This window comes from Zootoca vivipara, chromosome 9, assembly GCF_965207765.1.
Source record: "Zootoca vivipara chromosome 9, rZooViv2.hap1.1, whole genome shotgun sequence".
NCBI classification, from domain to species: Eukaryota; Metazoa; Chordata; class Lepidosauria; order Squamata; family Lacertidae; genus Zootoca; species Zootoca vivipara.
Genome location: NC_142592.1, coordinates 55,188,981 through 55,206,705, shown reverse-complemented (window position 1 = coordinate 55,206,705; position 17,725 = coordinate 55,188,981). Strand labels below are relative to the sequence as shown.

General features: G+C 42.8%; 1 protein-coding gene across 1 annotated transcript in view; it reads left to right on the top strand.

Moving 5' to 3' along the window:
• The window catches only part of CACNA2D4 (calcium voltage-gated channel auxiliary subunit alpha2delta 4), a 169,673-nt gene that overhangs the window by 32,881 nt on the left and 119,067 nt on the right, over window positions 1-17,725 (top strand). Inside the window, exons 9-16 of the mRNA XM_088676809.1 lie at window positions 2,011-2,085; window positions 3,145-3,234; window positions 6,214-6,327; window positions 7,873-7,951; window positions 8,791-8,924; window positions 12,940-13,017; window positions 14,599-14,679; window positions 16,414-16,488. Of these exons, the coding sequence (XP_088532935.1) occupies window positions 2,011-2,085; window positions 3,145-3,234; window positions 6,214-6,327; window positions 7,873-7,951; window positions 8,791-8,924; window positions 12,940-13,017; window positions 14,599-14,679; window positions 16,414-16,488 (726 nt within the window). The remainder of the gene's footprint in view (window positions 1-2,010; window positions 2,086-3,144; window positions 3,235-6,213; window positions 6,328-7,872; window positions 7,952-8,790; window positions 8,925-12,939; window positions 13,018-14,598; window positions 14,680-16,413; window positions 16,489-17,725) is intronic.

Below are 17,725 nucleotides of genomic sequence, written 5' to 3'. Positions count from 1 at the left end.
TACTTCTATTACTTATAGGAAAACCCTGCCATGGCTTACTTTTTGACTACGAATTAAAAAAGGGGAAACACGGTACCTAGAGCACATATGCTGTCTTTATCATCTATATCTATATATTTCTATATCAGCCATAGGCAAACTCGGCCCTCCAGATGTTTTGAGACTACAACTCCCATAATCCCTAGCTAACAGGACCAGTGGTCAGAGATAATGGGAATTGTAGTCTCAAAATATCTGGAGGACCGAGTTTGCCTATGCCTGCTCTATATCTATCTACGTTCTATGTTGTTTTTCATAGGAAACAAAATCCCAGTGGGCCATAGTAAATTGCACATGAAGTGGCAATTTGAATCTCTCATTTGGCACTTTAAGGACTTAACACATGTTATTATGGCAGAAGCTTTTGTGATGAACTGAGTTCAAGTGCCATAATTAAATGCCTTGGGCTTTAAAGCAGGTGTGGGAGTTGCTGCCTAGTAAGCAGTGAACAAAGGGAGACACTGAAGAAAATCAAGGAAGAGGGCAGGAAATGTTGCCTGAATAATTCTGGCACCATATGGGCAGCATCTTATTTTTACAGTCTCCAGAGGGATAGTCTGTTGTTGCAGCAAAACTAGCAGAGTTTTGTGTCACCTTAAAGCTGGGGTGCAGAACTTTTGGCCCTGCAGATGTTGCTGAACTACAACTCCCATCAGGCCTAGCCAGCGTTGCCTGACAAAGCTTTGCTGGACTTGGCTCAATCTTGTGATGCTGGGGGATGGAGTAAGAGCAAACCAAGAACTTAAAAAGTTCAGGTAAAGATCTTACTTGTGGAACGCAACAGGATATTGACAACCAAGGCTATCTACTTCTTAAATTACATGTATTGCTGGCATTTTAGTGAGGGAATGTCTAGTGTGAATCTATGCTTTGATTTGTTTCCAAAGAGCATCGGGAGGTATTTTGTGGAATCTTGCATTTTAAAATAGAAATAGAAATAGAAATAGAAATACTTTATTGTCACTGTACCACTTGTTTACAGTGAGATTAAACGAGCCCCCTCCCCCCCAATCTCTCAGTCCTTACACTCTGTGTGCTGTCGTACGACCATCAACCCCGAATGTCAGCTGCAATGTTGCTGTCTTCCATTCAGCAGCCTCACGGCCCACGGGTAAAAACTGTTCTTTAACCCGTTGATGCAGCTTATCATGCTTCTGTATCTGCTGCCCCAGGGCAGGAGATTAAAAAGGTGCTGGCCAACAGTCTCCCACAATAACATCTAGCAGACTTAGGGGACAGCCCATGATATTGTGAGCTGTCTCCACCACCCTCCCTAGGGACTCTCTGTCCATGGCTGTCAAACCAGCATACAACACCGTTACACAGTATGAGAAAACACTTCCTATTGTGGACCGATAGAAGGAAATCATCAGTTGCTGTCCAACCTTGTTCTTTCGCAAGACCTTAAGGAAATGAAGTCTCTGTTGGGCCTTCCTAACCACCTGGGCTGTATTGACCTTCCAAGTTAGGTCTTCACTAAGATGGACTCTCAGGTATTTAAAGGAAGAGACTCTTTCCACACACACACACCCCAATATACAACGGGGCTAGCTCCCCTCTCTTCCTCCAAAAGTCCAACACCATCTCCTTTGTCTTGCCAATGTTTAGGTGCAGATTGTTCTCTAAGCACCATGTGGATACCTTTTGAACCTCCCCCCTGTATGCAGATTCGTCTCCGCCTGTAATTAAACCCATTAAGGTGGTGTCATCGGCAAACTTAATAATTGCAGTAGATGGGTCAGATGAAATGCAATCATATGTATACAATGAATACAGGTATGGACTTAGCACACATCCCTGTGGAGTGCCAGTGCTGAGCTTCAGGGAGGTAGATGTAACAGGTAAATGTATGCTTTCAAAAGCCTTGATGGCTGTTCTTTATACATTACAATGTCTCCTGAAACCTTTGTAACTCTAAGGAAGATTCCCTTTCTTCTAGTCACTCTACCCTCCCCTCTTTTGCCTTTACAGTACAATGATTATGTTCATTATGTTGAATCCTGTTTCAAGGGGATCCTGGTTCAAGCAGACAGAGATAACAGAGAGGTAAGTACTGGCCTTCTAGGGACATATTTAAGCACATTGTTGAGTGTGAACTGGTGTGGGTGGGTGGGTGGTAATAATTTAAAATTTTCTACTTTATAAACCACTTAGAGACTGTTATAAATATTAAGCGGTATATAAATTTAATAATAATAAATAATGATTGTGCATTATTCTTTATCTCAGCCTGGTGGTGAAATCCAGATGTTTTGAACTGCAATAGGCATGGAGCTCCCGTTGCTCGGTCCCTGCTCCTGCCAACCTAGCAGTTCAAAAGCACACAGTACAAATAGATAAATAGGTACCGCTCTGGCGGGAAGGTAAACGGCATTTCCGTGCGCTGCTCTGGTTCGCCACAAGCGGCTTAGTCATGCTGGCCACATGATCTGGAAGCTGTACGCCAGCTCCTTCGGCCAATAGAGCGAGATGAGCACCGCATCCCCAGAGTCAGTCACGACTGGACCTAATGGTCAGGGGTCCCTTTACCTTTACCTTTAGGCATGGAAAAGAAATTCAATTCAGTACACATTTATAGCTGAATTTATCAAATTTGCAGTGTCTGAAACAATACAAGAATCCAAACATAGCTATCCTTCATAATTTGCACTGAATTTTGCTATGCAGTTCTCAAACCAAACAATGTTTACAAAAATGCATATATGAGGGGAATATGTTGCTAAAAATGAACATATTGGTGAAAATAACACACACATATACACCATATATGTGTTAGGATTATATCTTTTGCAATAATGTATGCACTAGTTGAAACTGCACACTAAAATGTGTCTATCAGGAGAAATTAACACTAAAGTATGGAATTCACAAATTGCTGCAGAAACACAGAGAACTGTATTTAAGATTGGAAAAATGAGAAACTGCAAGAACCAAATTAGGCAGATTTTTCCATCCCAAGACTACAATTCCCACCAGCACCCATCTAGTATAGCCCATGATCAGGGGGGTTGGGAGTTGTAGTCCAACAATATTTGGAGGGCACCAGGTTGAAGAAGACTAAACTGTCTAATGCTTTGAGAATACCTTTCTTGCTTCTTTGCTTAGCACTTCAAGCAGCTGGTGGATGAGTTGCAAGCAAAAGGAGTTGGGACAGTTAATAAAGCCCTGACAGAATCCTTCAGAATCCTGAGGGAGGTAAGAAATGTTGTGGGGTTAAAGGTCTTTCCTTCTCTCTCTCTCTCTCTCTCTCTCTCTCTCTCTCTCTCTCTCTCTCTCTCTCTCTCTCTCTCTCTCTCTCTCTCTCTCTCTCTCTCTCTTTCCATGCTGCCTTCATTCCGTGTCCTGCAGCATTCTGGCAATTATGGCAATGCACTGGAGGAGAAGGAAGTTCTCTAGATAACGGTGACAAAAACCCTCTGTGACAGCACCAAAAGCTGCTGATGGGCATGTTGGCTAAAATTACAGCATGAGAATATGATGTCAACATATTTGGACAGTGTTATTCTAGGAAGATAGGCACACACACACACACATATTTATTAAGTGTTTGACTCTAGATTACAATGAAATTGTAATGTTGTTATGACAAAGAAGGATAGTAGAATTGTAGAGCTGGAAGGGACCCTGAGGATCTTTTAGTACAGGGGTCAGCAAACTTTTTCAGCAGGGGGCCAGTCCACTGTGCCTCAGTCCTTGTGGTGGGCCGAAGTATATGTTGTCATGATTATGACCCACATTTTTGGCAAAAACCCTTATTGGGACCAACGTTGCCCAAATATGATTTTTTTTTGGGGGGGGGGGTTGTTCCCTCATGCACCAACGCTGCTTCCTTTGCGTTTTATGCATTGACAGTTATTATTTCTCTAGTAAGGCGGGTTGGGGGCTGGGGGGCTGAGGTAAGCACGCCATTCCTGTCAGCCCTGGAGAGTGTGTGCACATGTGTGGGTGAAGGGAAAAGCCATTGGCCATGCTAAGTCAGGCTGGCGCTGCTCAAGCAAAAATGTTCTTTTCCCTGTGTGAAGGAAGACGAGGCAGAGGCGGCTATTTACCTTTCCATGGTTCACACCATGTAGCTAACAAGCGGCCTCCCCAGCAGAGCACAGAACTGTTTTGGAGTGCAGCCTCCCAGGCACTCCCCACTTCTGCACCGCTGCCATAGACACTGGCGGGAGTCGCTCCTACCGCTGCAACTGCCCTTCCTGAAGTCAGTCGCTGGCAGCTCCATGGTGAAAATCCGAACTGTGGCTCCTTTTCCCTCTTCCCCCCCCCCACCCCAGAAGAAAAGATTGCTGCATGTGCGTGACAGACGGAGAAGGGGCTTGTCTCGAGCATCCACCCACCTCAGTTTTGACCCCCAAGCCTGGCTCTTGGCTCGCAAAAAACATTGTGTGTGCGCTATGCCGGCCCCTGGATTCCTGGACTGTCCACGGGCCGGATCTAGAAGGCAGTTGGGCCTCATCTGGCCCACGGGCCTTAGTTTGTCAACCCATGTTCTAGTCTAACCCCTTGCAATGCAGGAATTTCAGCTAAAGCATCCATGACAGATGGCCATCCAACCTCTACATAAAAAACCTCCAGCGAAGCAGAGTCCACACCTTCTGAGGAAGTCTGTTCCACTGTTGGGTTATTGCTGTGGTTTGTAGTATCAGAAAGTAAACCATGAGGTTGTTAGCTCCCATCTGTTTCCTCAGTGATGATGCTATTGAGTTAGGTGATGCATTTAATCAGAACTTTGTCCTTCATATTTCAGCATCATGCCAATTATTCAGTGGTTTGAGATTATAGAATGACCGATTGAGTCTACTTTTCAAATGACAGAAGAGGTGGAAAGGGTTAGACTGGAGACTTTTGAAGGAACGAGAATGAGATGCAATTGCTCTGCTTTGCACCAGAATAATAGGATTCGTCCACACCATCGTATCTGTAACCCTACCAAGTGGTGCTTCAGCTAGAAATAGATATGCCATGATGATTAAATCTCATTAGTGCCAAGCAGCATAGTTGTACTACTGAGAAACTGTATCAGGGAATGGACAAAAAACAGTCCAGTGTTGTCAGGGGATTGTTGCAGCTACTCTTGAGTAAAGACGCTCCAGTCGGCTCTGTCTTTCAGAGTTTTATTGTGCATATTATTTACAGTGCAGAGATATCAGAAAACATGACTGCCTAGTCCGATTCAGAACGCGGCAATGGCTGCTTCCAGCTCTTCGGCCAGCATAAAAGCCTGGGCATCCCAAAGTGCCTCCCCCTAGCCCTCCCTCCTGACCCGCTGCTAGTGCTGTCACTGGGCGAAGTGCTGGTCAGGATGACTGGGGGAGGGTCCCTGTAAGGCGTCCCCCTGACAAGTGTTGATAATGATGGCGGCACTAGTGAGCTGAAAATCCACTCAAAGCCAAAAATTCTTCAAATTTAGGGTAGGCAAAATTTGGGGAGCTCCTGGATTTCCATAGGCACAAAATAATTGTGTTTCACTTCAAACTGAACCCTCCACCTCCACCCAATAGAAACACAACTTTGAGAAAAGGCATGTGGATTATCACAGTACAACAAAGTAGTAAAAAGATGAAACTCTGGCCAGAGTTTCATTCAAGCGAGGGTTTACCAATGCTGAGTCCCAGGATTTATTGTCCATGCTGGAGCAAATGCCTGCTTCATATGAAATAACCACAAAGTGTGCCTCAGGGCATGTGCAAAGTGTGTTCCTCTCACCACAAGAAGGTTGGATAAAACGTTTTTAAGACAAAGGCCTGACTTCTCATAAAACTTAAATAACAACATTTCTTATTTTAGAAATTAAGATCTAGATCCCTTGGAATTGCATTCTGAATAATGAGGATTCTTACTAAGGTTCTGCTTCTGAGCAGGACTCTCGCTGTAATTGATCAGAGTTTCCCCTAGGTCATAATTAGGGGCTTTTAAATAAGGCCATAATTTAAATGACATGGGAGGGCTTTAATTCAGCAGCAGAGCACATCCTTTCTTGCAAAAGGTCACATGCTCAATCCCTGGCATCTCCAGGTAGGGCTGGGGAGATGCTGTCAGTTGCTGTCAGTAAATGATACTGAGTTAGCTGGACCCGTGTTCCTAACCCTGAACCTTCCAAGTAAACTCATTTAATCCCCATTTGTACCAGTCAGATAATTATTATCACTATTGTTTCCATTCTGTTTCCAGTTCAGAAATGCTGGTCAAGGAGGTCTTTGTAACCAAGCCATCATGCTGATCACTGATGGAGCTATGGAAGATTACGAATATGTCTTTGAAAAGTTCAACTGGCCCGATCGTAAGGTTTGTTTCCTAAGTGCTAAATGTTAAAGAGTAAAGAGGACAGATTGGTGTGGAATGAATCAGGAGCTGCTAATCAGGTACAGTGGTACCTTGGGTTGAGAACTTAATTCGTTCTGGAGGTCCGTTCTTAACCTGAAACTGTTCTTAACCTGAGGCACCACTTTAGCCAATGGGGCCTCCTGCTGCCGCCGCGCCGCAGCCGCACAATTTCTGTTCTTATCCTGAAGCAAAGTTCTCAACCTGAGGTACTATTTCTGGGTTAGCAGAGTCTGTAACCTGAAGCGTCTATAACCTGAAGCGTCTGTAACCCAAGGTACCACTGTATATGAGTAGCACATGGTGTTAACCAGCAATGAAATGCTATACACATAGGCCCCACTGAATTTGATGGGAGTTACTCCCGGGTAAGTGATAATAAATCAAGGGTGGGGAAGCTTTTTTAGCCTGAGGGCTGCATTATTCTGGGCAACCTTCCAAGAGCCACATGCCAATGGTGGGTGGCGCTAGAGGCAAAAATGGGTGGAGCACCAAATGTAAATTTTACCTTTGTACAGGAAGCTAGTTTCTATACACATCCACACACTGCTCCCTATTCTCCATCCAGGCAGCCAAGAGGACATATCAGAGTTCAAGGACACATTCCAGCCAGGTGAAAGTACTCAGGGTGTAAAGTAGGACCAGTGAGGGGTATAGCATGAGAAGAGTTCTAAGAACCTGGCAAAAAGGCGCTTTCCCAGAGCCTGAGGTTCCAGACCCCTGTAGTAAACAATAGTAACAATAATATTACAGCTACTACTGCAGTAATTGGATAGATAAAAAGGATCTAATGATGCTTTCTTTAAGAGCGGAGGCACCACTGCTTCCTTCAACTCCCCTGGGAATGTCCCCATGCCAAGGGATAAATTAATGATCTCACCCAGGGAGGCCTGCACCTCGTCTGGACACACTCTAATCAGCCAGGATGGGCATGGGTCAAGGAGGCAAGTGGTGGGTCTTCCAGCTCGGAGGAATCTGTCCACATCGGCTGGGAGTATCCGATCAAAGTGGTCCAATACTGGACCCGAGGACAATTGAGGGGCCTCCAGTTATGTTACTGTATCCAAATTGGCAGGGAGGTCATGGCGGAGCAGCAAGATTTTCTCCGTAAAAAAGCTTGCAAATGCCTCACAGCTACGAGTCAAATTAATATATAATATAATAATAGCATTTCACAGCAAGGCTGCAATATTGTTTGGTGGGAAAATATGATACTCCTTCAACTGATGTATTTTCTGGTAGAAGGATGTTAAGATCTCCCATAAGTACTGCTTACATTTGCTTTTTACCCTTGATCTTTCCAAAATAGGTCTAAAATGTTATTTTTACCGTACTAGCAGGAACTCTTTCCCACATACTTTTACCAAGAGAACTCTATTGCATAATGTCAGTATACAAAATGGACATTCCACCTTACTGCTATGAAATCTAGAAAATGTATTTCTACTGAATGTCAGACAAATAGGCTATTTTACATTTAACTTCAATGTCTGCATTTTTGCTTCACAGGTACGGGTTTTTACATATCTTATCGGGAGGGAAGTCAGCTTTGCACAGAATGTGAAATGGATAGCGTGTAACAACAAAGGTAAACAACATCCTCTGCTGCAAGTCATTTATCATAAGCAAACTGCAGCCACCCATTCTTAGACATTGGCTTTTATATAACCTACAAGCCTAGTTTGAGTCTGAAAAGCTCGAATGCTGCTGCAGTAGACAGAATGGATTCTGAGATATGTCTGCTACTTAGCCTGTGCTGCCAAGTGGCTTAGAATTGTGAGAAGGATTGAGTTGGATATAAAGGGGGGCTGAATAAAGGCGTTTTTAATGAGGTGGGGAGTGAATGCAGCAAGATTTGATATAAAGTGTTTTGGTTAGGATTTGTTGCTTCTTAAATTGCTTTCAACGTGGATATAGAGTTTGGCTAGGATACATGGGATGAAGGGCCTTAGGAGGCATGGGGTAAAGCAAGAATGTGACCCTCCAGATTATGTTGGATTTGAACTTTTATCAGCCTCAACCAGAATGGCCCAAGGTCAGGGGTATTGAGAATTGTAAGTCCAACAACAGCTGGAGGATCACAAATCCCCCATCACTAGGATTAGGAATGATAGAGGTAAGAACACGAAGGGGCATCTTCAGATTGGTAACTTTTGATGCAATCAAATAAGAAGTTGTACCTATTTCAATTTATTCTAAAAATGCATGTCCTGCCCTTCATTGGATTTTCTGGAATGTCCTCCAGCTTGTGCTAGACTTCAGTGCACACATGCAAATAGGATTTTGCCATGTTTATATGTAGTAAAACCTGTTTTGGAGTCTGAAGTAACCACTCCAAACTCCAATCAGTAGAATACAGATTCAGAAATGGAATTCAAGGAAGCTAACTCTCTTATTTGGGGCGGGGATACTTATTATTTGTGTTAGGGTACTACACACAGATATCAACTTTGGCTGATGTCCAGGAGAATGTAATGGAATACTTGCATGTACTCAGTCGACCAATGGTTATCAACCACGATCATGACATCATATGGACTGAAGCCTACATGGACAGTGCGGTAAGTGTTTTGAGAAAAGCTTCCACCTGGTAAGCTTTAAGGTGGGTGAGAGACAAAGGTCTCTTAAAGTTGTTATCGAAATTATTATTATTTATTAAATTTTACCCAAAGATCACAAGGCAGTTTACAACATAAAATACATAAAATACATATATAAGTCGGAAGTAGTTAGCAGCAGCAGCAGATTATTATCAATAATGTCTTTTGAAAAGGTTCTACAGATGTCATTTAGCTGCTTTTTGCTTCTATGTGATATCCTTGACATTCCAAGGTGATCCAGGCATAGCATGACTTCCATCAGGAATGGAGAACTGAATCTGGTGAATGGGTCAGATTCCAATGTCCTTCACCCTGCATGGGCCAGGTTTGACAGGTGAACAGAGCTGTACATCTGCCGATCAATTTTTTTGCCTGCTCAGTTCATTCTTTGCAAGCCTTGATTATCAGGTTGGGGCTTGCAAAGCACTGTGTGTGGTGTTTTGTAGGCACTGCTGACCAGTGGTGGCTGCAAAACCCCTTTTGGCTCAGAAAGGATCCAGTAGTCTGCTATAATTAATATTTTAACACATATTTACCTGCCCCACAACTGACATCATATGACATCAGGTGGAGGTTAGCTAGGCATGACTTGGTCTAGGGCCAGGCTTCACAGGTCATATGGGGCTAATTAAGCCTGTGGGCTGGAGGTCCCCCACCCCTGACTTAATTGGTATCTCTGTCCTCTGTGAACTTTGCAGAGACACTTTATAAAAGATTATCAACAGGAAAAGAGATTAGCTTTTCAGCTCAGGAAATGGGTCACTGAGCCTCCAGCCCAGTGGGGCTTCAGTGCTGTAGTATGTTATCTATCACACAGAGGAGCTGACATACATTAAGGTGTCAATTATTGTCCTTAATCACTTAGTCCAAGATCCAAAGCAAGGCTAAGTTTGAGGAGTAGAGGAACAAAACATAGAAACAGAGATTCGGTTTTTGCTTTGGTGCAAGTTTCTGCTACCAAAGAGACAATCTGGCCCTGTAATTGAATGGTGTCTTGTCTCTTTGGCAGGGGGACTTCTGTGACCAAAAAGTAGAGTTCCCACTCAAATTTTGCACAAAAAGAAATTCAGGATGCATTTAGAGCTTTCTCCTCAGGAGTGAGGCCCTCGAGCTGTAAAGGATTCCCCATTGCTGATGTATTTGTGCTGCTTGGCCATAGGTATATGCCTACTGATGCAAAGTGTGTGCCATAACACTTTAGTGTGAACCCCACTAATAGATCACAGTTGATGTTCTTCTTGGTGGCCACTAGAAAACAAAAAAAGATGATGTGGCCAAGTTTATGTGCTTTGTACATGTTGCCTCAATTCCTATATAAGGTACAAGATCAGCATCTGCTTACAGCATCCGTGGGCAGTTGCCAGGTCCCCAGTGCCCCACTAGGCCCCAATGTAGATTATCTACTTTTTCCTCCCCAATTCCCACTTTTTCCTCCTCAATTCCTATATAAGGTACAAGATCAGCATCTGCTTACAGCATCCGTGGGCAGTTGCCAGGTCCCCAGTGCCCCACTAGGCCCCAATGTAGATTATCTACTTTTTCCTCCCCAGCCCACTCACTGCTCAGAGCTGCACCACCTTGCTCATGTATTATATTACAATCCCATGGAGTAGTGCTATAGTGGAAGCATTGTGGGGAATGAAGGGCTAAAGTAGATGTGATATTAAATGCATTTAGCATGCTAGCTTTCAAAAAAGAAAATATCATCTTCTAGGAACGGGGATGATATCTATCAGGATCACAGCAGCTGGGAATGGAACACTTAACCCCTTCCTCCCCTGCTGCAGTAAGAATCACTCATCTGAAGGCAATCCCCCCCCCCCGTGCGAAAAGCAAGGGAGCAAGGGTGAAACTCCTCCTTCCTGTCCACTGCAATCCTGATAATTATCTGACCCCTCAGTAGCTGATTCTTGAATTAAATTCTTAAAATGCATGTTAAATACAAAAATGCATGTACCATCAGGTCTAGATTGGCCCAGAAATGATGGCTAAAGACAGCTGTCTGACACTAGTTGGAGCACATCTTCATGTGCTGCTGCTGTCCACACATGCCCACAATTGGAGGAGGGGAGGAGGCCAACTAGAGGGCACAAGGTCCCTGTCAGATCCAGAGATGTCACTATTTATTCTCTAATTTGAGATTGAACATGAAGTTTTAGTGGTAGTTTGTTTTGCCAAACCTACTATTATGCTGGAAGTTGTCAGCTGTGCAACTTGCATTGTGTTTTATCAGCCTTTGCTTTGGACTGTTTCAGAATGGTTTTGCTCCTGGGTTATTAGCTTGCTCCTCTTACATTTCTTGCTTGCATTTGTCTCTGCTGCTTACTGTATGTATCATTAGTTTGTGTGTTCATTTGTTTGTCCATTCATTAATGTGTCCATTCATTTGTCACCCACATCTCTTGCTAGCTGCCACAATCTGAGGAGGTAACAATCTGCCTTGTGTTCTGTGAACACCAACTATTTCTCTGGGTGTCATTAGCACATGTTCTGTACTAGTTTATCTAGCTGTAACTAAACCATACATCCACGGTGGGGAAAAGTTGGCTGTACAGCAGCGATAGAGCTGTACAGCATGGGAATGATATGGATAGCTCTGGATGTATTTGTGAGGTTGTGATGTGCTGTTGTAGAGTAGAACTTCAGAGCATGGCCCATGGGCTGGAAGTCTCTGGTACAAATCTCCACTCAACTACAAGCTCACTGGACAGCCTTGCACAAGTCATCTATATTAAGACTGTCCCACCTTAAAATAGCAGAGTCAGGATTACACAGATAATGTATGTGAGGTGATGTGAATACTTAGAAAAGGCTCTCCATAGGTCTGAGCAACATTGATTGTTTGAGATTATGTACAGGAAGCCTCTTCATTTCATTTCATTTCATTTCTGATATATACTGTACACACACACACACACACTATATCTATCTATCTATCTATCTATCTATCTATCTATCTATCTATCTATCTATCTATCATCTATAGTGTATGTATGTAGATAGATAGATACAGTAGATAGATAGATAGATAGATAGATAGATAGATAGATAGATAGATAGATAGATAGATTGTGTGTGTGTGTGTGCACCCCCCCCCACAACCATATATATGCATATGCCATGTACTGCAGCATGTTTAAAACTATGATTATTTCTGCTGCATAATTTTTCCAAGATAAATGTCAGCCAACTAATTAAAAAACTCCAGCATTTGGTTTATCTGGCTGCTGTTTTGATTGGTTGGCTCTCAAGGACCCCCATGCTGTGAAATGGTGATAATAGACCACTTCTTGACTTTGCTAAAGGGGAACAGGTGTACCAGGCCAAATGGGTTGCTTCTCCTCTGAGAATAGATACCACGTGTGTGTCTGTGTTTTATTTGTTATGTCTATGTTTAGTGTTTCATACTGTAATCATTTCATGTACACACACCCTACTTTATCTGTTTTAACTTTCCAATTATCCAAATTCACTGTCTTCTGTATAGTGCCATGTCAGTTTATCCTTGTGTGATCGCCATTCCCATTTATCTGAGGTTCTGGTATTCCAAATGTAAATGTCTCACATTTAGGTAGGCCCTCTGTGCTCTGCTTCTCTCCCCTGGTTTCCATGTATCCCCATGGTATCACTTGCATTCATTTATCTATGTCTTTTTAGAATATATTGTACATTATCATGTGCTTTGGCTATGTCTTAGTGCCTCAGGCGATGCCATGTTAACCTGGACATGCATAAACATCGTCACTAGTAAATATTATATTCCACTGTTTTGGATACTATCTGCCATCTTTAATGAGGCACCTTTTTCACCCTCCTCTAAATGGACTTTTTTTCTAGCATCCCTTAGGGTTTTTGTTTTTGCTTAAGTGTGCTTTTCAGTACACTTTTCCTGCTGCATTTCCAGTGGTGGCTAGTTCCCCTTATGCTCTTACTGCTGTCCCACTTGCTAATATGCTGCTTGTTTTCTATCTGATAGCTCTTTGCATCTCAAGCCCAAAGCCTCTTGCTTATGACAACGGTGGCTATGCCAGTTTTCAGCAAGAAGAATGAAACGGTAAGCATGATGCTTCTCAGGGAGATACATCTCAGTGTGAAAGTAGAGAGAAGGCTAATGCAGTGGCAGATCTTCATAATATGCTGTCCTGTGTGAGGCTATTTGTCGCCCTCCCTGCAGCCCTCGTGGCACTGGCTTAAGCTGAGCTTTGGGAAGGAGGCATGAGGCTCTGGTGGTGTGCTGGAGCCCTCCTATCTCCTTCCAAAAGCTCAGTAAGCGCTTGCCTAGCTTTGGGAAGGAGATAGGAGGACCTCCTTCCTGAAGCCGGGCAAACACTTACTAGGCTTCAAGAAGGCACCCTCCTTGGCTGCGCACCTGGTACAATTGAACAGCTGGCACTACCCTGAATCCACCTTTGGCTAAAGTTGTGTTTTGCAAAACTGAAACTATATAAAGGATAAGTAAGCCTTCTGACTCTCTTGGACCAGTGGGCACATCTTGAATTTTGAGATAGTACAAGGAGCACCAGTCACAAAATGGCTGCCACAGGGTATGTGTTGGTAAGTAGATCTTGGACTTATAGAAAGAAAAAGAAAAAAGTGGAACCAACAAACCTGAAGTCTGCTGTCCCATGCTCTAGATGATTTCTGTTATCCAGGGCAGAGAGCAATGTCCTATTCCTCACCTTAGCAGAATAGGATTTTCTTACAGTGTATGTGGGACTTACATATGGGTAAGTGGGTCCAGGATTACACTGCAATGCTGCAATTCTATGTACAATTACCTAGGACTATGCCACATTGAACAGTCTAACTAAACAAGCACAGGGCTTGTGCTGTCAGTAAAATAAATATCTGTTCCAATATGGGGACCAGAAAGATATTTGCTACAGGATGTTTCAATGGTTGCTACCATGACTTTTTAAATTGACTAGATACATTCTTGGAGGATAGGCCTGTTGTTTGATATTAGTCTTGACAGCCAATAATGAAATCTAATTGTTCAGAGGCAGTATAACTCTTAACTAGTTGATCAACAATGAGATGGCTATTCCCTTTTTTGCTTGTTTTCAGGGGTATTGCACTGGTGCACTAAACTCTGTCCATTGACCAGCAGTCTTGTTGGTCTAAAAATCAAAACAAATAAGAAGTTGGGTGGAAACAAATTTTCTTTGGTGGAAATGGGCGAGGGAGGAAGCAGCAAAGCTACATAGGTAACTTAGGAGATTGCCATATACCTTGTCAGACTATTTGCCCATCTAGTACAGTATTGCCTACTTTGACTGGTTGCAACTGTCCAGGGTCTTGGACAGAGAGGCATTTCCCATTACTTGATGCCTGATCTTTCTGAATGAAGATGCCAAGTATTGAACCTGGGACCTTCTGCATGTGTGGTACCACTGAGCTGTTGTTCCTGCTGCATTTGTAACTCTCATCCACCTGGTCTTCTGCAATATACCATAGGGAGTTTACTGGTTAATCCAGTCTGCCCTTCCTTGTTTCATCACCACGGTCTGTATGCTTTGTCATACAAATGAACAGCAACTCTGCAAGACCAGATGGTGGGGGTGGGGGGAATGATAATTAACCCAAGGAGAATGGAGTAGCATGTTGTCAATTTTAATTTCTTCTTATTTTACAGAGATCTCATGGCATTCTCCTGGGTGTGGTAGGCTCAGATGTTCCTTTGAGAGAACTCCTTAAGCTGGCTCCACGATACAAGGTAAGAATCAAACTAAAACAGTCCAGCTGTTGTCACACAGTTTTGGCAATCTCAGAAGAATGTCCTGATATTGATAACAAAGCCACCCTACGGAGTACTGCATCTGTTCACAGGCAGCGCTGCCACAAGTTGTTGAGACGGTCACCAGTTTAGCGAGATTAGCCAAATTCATGGAGATTAACTCTGTCAAAAGCTATTAGCTGTTACAAGTAGGACCTGCAACAAAATGTTTTAGTTGGAGTGTTCCTTTTTACTGTTCCTGTCAGTTAGTGATGATTTGATAATTCACTATTCCATACTCTCTCCCACCCATTTCTCTCTTTCCCACCCCAACAGTCAATCAATATTCCAGGCCACTGAGCACATTCAGTCTTCACTAGATTGTGCTTGCTGTTTTGCGGGAATAGAATCAATGTTAAGTTATTTTTTTTAAAAAAAAAATTACTTCTGCAGACCTTGGGGTTATCCTAATCCTGCTGAAACCTCCCTCTTATGCATGGACTATTCCAACACTTGGAGAATTGAAAGTGCTGTTGGTATTGTTATGAAATTGGGGTGGTGGTCAAGATGGCCTCTTGGAGTCCCTTCCAACTTAGTGATTCTAAGTCCCTTCTCCCCTAAAGAATGCAGTGATCCAGGTCTGTATTGGAAGAAAGAGCAGACAGTGTCAGGCTGAGAGCAAGTCACACTCTTTTCACTCCCCTGAAATCTATTTGCAGAGCAGTGAGCTTTTAGAACATCTGCTGGGGTGTTTAAGTTTTGAATCTCCATCGTTGCTTGACCTGTATATTTGTAAATAAATGTAAAGTACAGAATGCCATATGTCCCCTGTAACCTCCGTCCAAAAGATTCCAAACCAGATACATGGTAGAACTTGTGGAAATTCTTAACTAAGAACTGGGGTGCACATAATTTGTTGTTGGCACCTGGCTGTCTCAAGAGACAATAGATTTGGTTTGTGTGTCAGTCTAAATGTGCACAACTCCTGTGCAATCGAAGTAGAAAATATGGTGCAACCCCAGAGATTCATTCGTGCATGACTATGCGAGTGAGTGCATACTTGCATGTACCTGATATTTCATCACACTCTTTTGACATATTGTAAGAACATTAAAGTATTTGGGGACTGAAACAGGATATGATTGAATTGCCAGGTGAAATTTAATGCATTCAGTTCTGTTTATGGTTCCCTGGAGGAAAATAGCATAGCAGCAGAGCACATGTTTTGCATGCAGATTCAGTTCCTGGCACCCACCAGTTTCTTTGAAAAACAAAAACAAAAGCAGGTTGTGCGTGATGGGGAACACCCCTGCCTGACACTGCAGAGAACCACTGCCAGTAAGACTAGATAACACTGGGCTACATGAACAAATAACCTGACCGGGTGCAAGGCAGCTTCCCATGTTCCTAAGTGATGCATTTTCAAATTTTGTCTGGTTCCATTACTTTCACTGTCAGTTCATCAATATTATCCACACATTTCTTCAGTTAAAGGCCTTGGATGTTGTCATGCATAAGTACTTTTAATGTTTGATTGATTTCTGTATTTTAATATTTTGTTGGAAGCCGCCCAGAGTGGCTGGGGGAACCCGGCCAGATGGGCGGGGTATAAATAATAAATTATTATTATTATTATTATTATTATTATTATTATTATTACTTCACTCGTGCCGACGCTGCATCATGGGCTTGGGTGTTAATGAAGTTAATTGTTATCATACTTTTGGTTTAAAGCTGGGTGTCCATGGATACGCCTTTCTGAACACGAACAATGGCTACATTTTGTCTCACCCGGACCTCCGGCCATTGGTAAGTGACCCAGAAACATCACAGGGTGGGTGCCACCACTGAGAAGGCCCTCTGCCTGGTTCCCTGTAATCTCAATTCTCACAGTGAGGGGACTGCCAGAAGGTGGTTAATAATTAATAATAATAATAATTTAAAAGGACAACCCCAAACTCATACACACAAACACTAAAGCTCAGTCCTCTGACTGATCGATGAGACCAAATTATGCTTCCTTCCTGCTCTGAAACCTCAGGGCAACTAGCATTTTGAGTTAAGCGTTCTTTTTGTCAAGGAGGGGAGGAAGCAATCTTCCTGCAACTGCTTCTTCTCTGGGCAGTAAATGGGATGGACAGGTCAGTCTGTATCTTGCCCATGTCAGTTTTACATGTGTTCATTTACAGTAACCCCACAATTTACACAGGGATTACATTCCAGAGATTGTGCCTGAAGTCAAAATTGTGTATAGTCAAAATACATAGTGTTCAATCTCACATAAGGTGGGGTTGCCAAAGTCATTTCCCCCAGAACCTTGCCCTCCCCCCCCCACCAGTGTAAAGCTGAATGTGCACAAGTTAAATGTGCATAAATTGTGGGCTTACAGTATAAGTCTGTTTGAACATCATTCTATTATTATTATTACTACTACTACTACTGCAGAAAGTTTCACATTTTTGGATATCTAATTTAGCTCAAAATACACATTTGTATGTGCATTTCAACCTAAAACAGCCCATATTTTAATATGCATTTTGGAGAGGGGAGGGGAGACAAAAGTTATATTGCAAAATTTGTAGATGTGCAAAAACTGAAGTGCTGTTGTCTGTATTAGTCTGGGAATTGCAAATCAGGCTAGTTCATTACAAATGTGAAACAAATGAAGCCCTCCAAGTCCTTGAACTTCTTACCTGGTAAGAAGGTGCTTCCTTCCTGCTTTTTAGCCTTAAGGTAATGGCTGCATTATATTGGATGAGAGTTGCAGCTTAGGGTTGTGGGGTTGTGTGTGTTGTGGTTTGAATGATGGGCAAAGCTAACTTTCCCAAAAGATACGGGCTGGATGGAAGAAAAATGCCTGGGTCCTTCACACCAAGTGAGAGACCATTCCTTGTGCAAAAAAAAACAAAAAAAAAACATGCTTGGATATACTTTAGGGAATAGAGACAAGTGCCTGATTATCTATTATCTAATCACTTAGCAGAAAGACACCTTTTCTCTAAAACTGAAAAAAATACCAGTATATTTCAGGGTTGTTAAGTAGCAG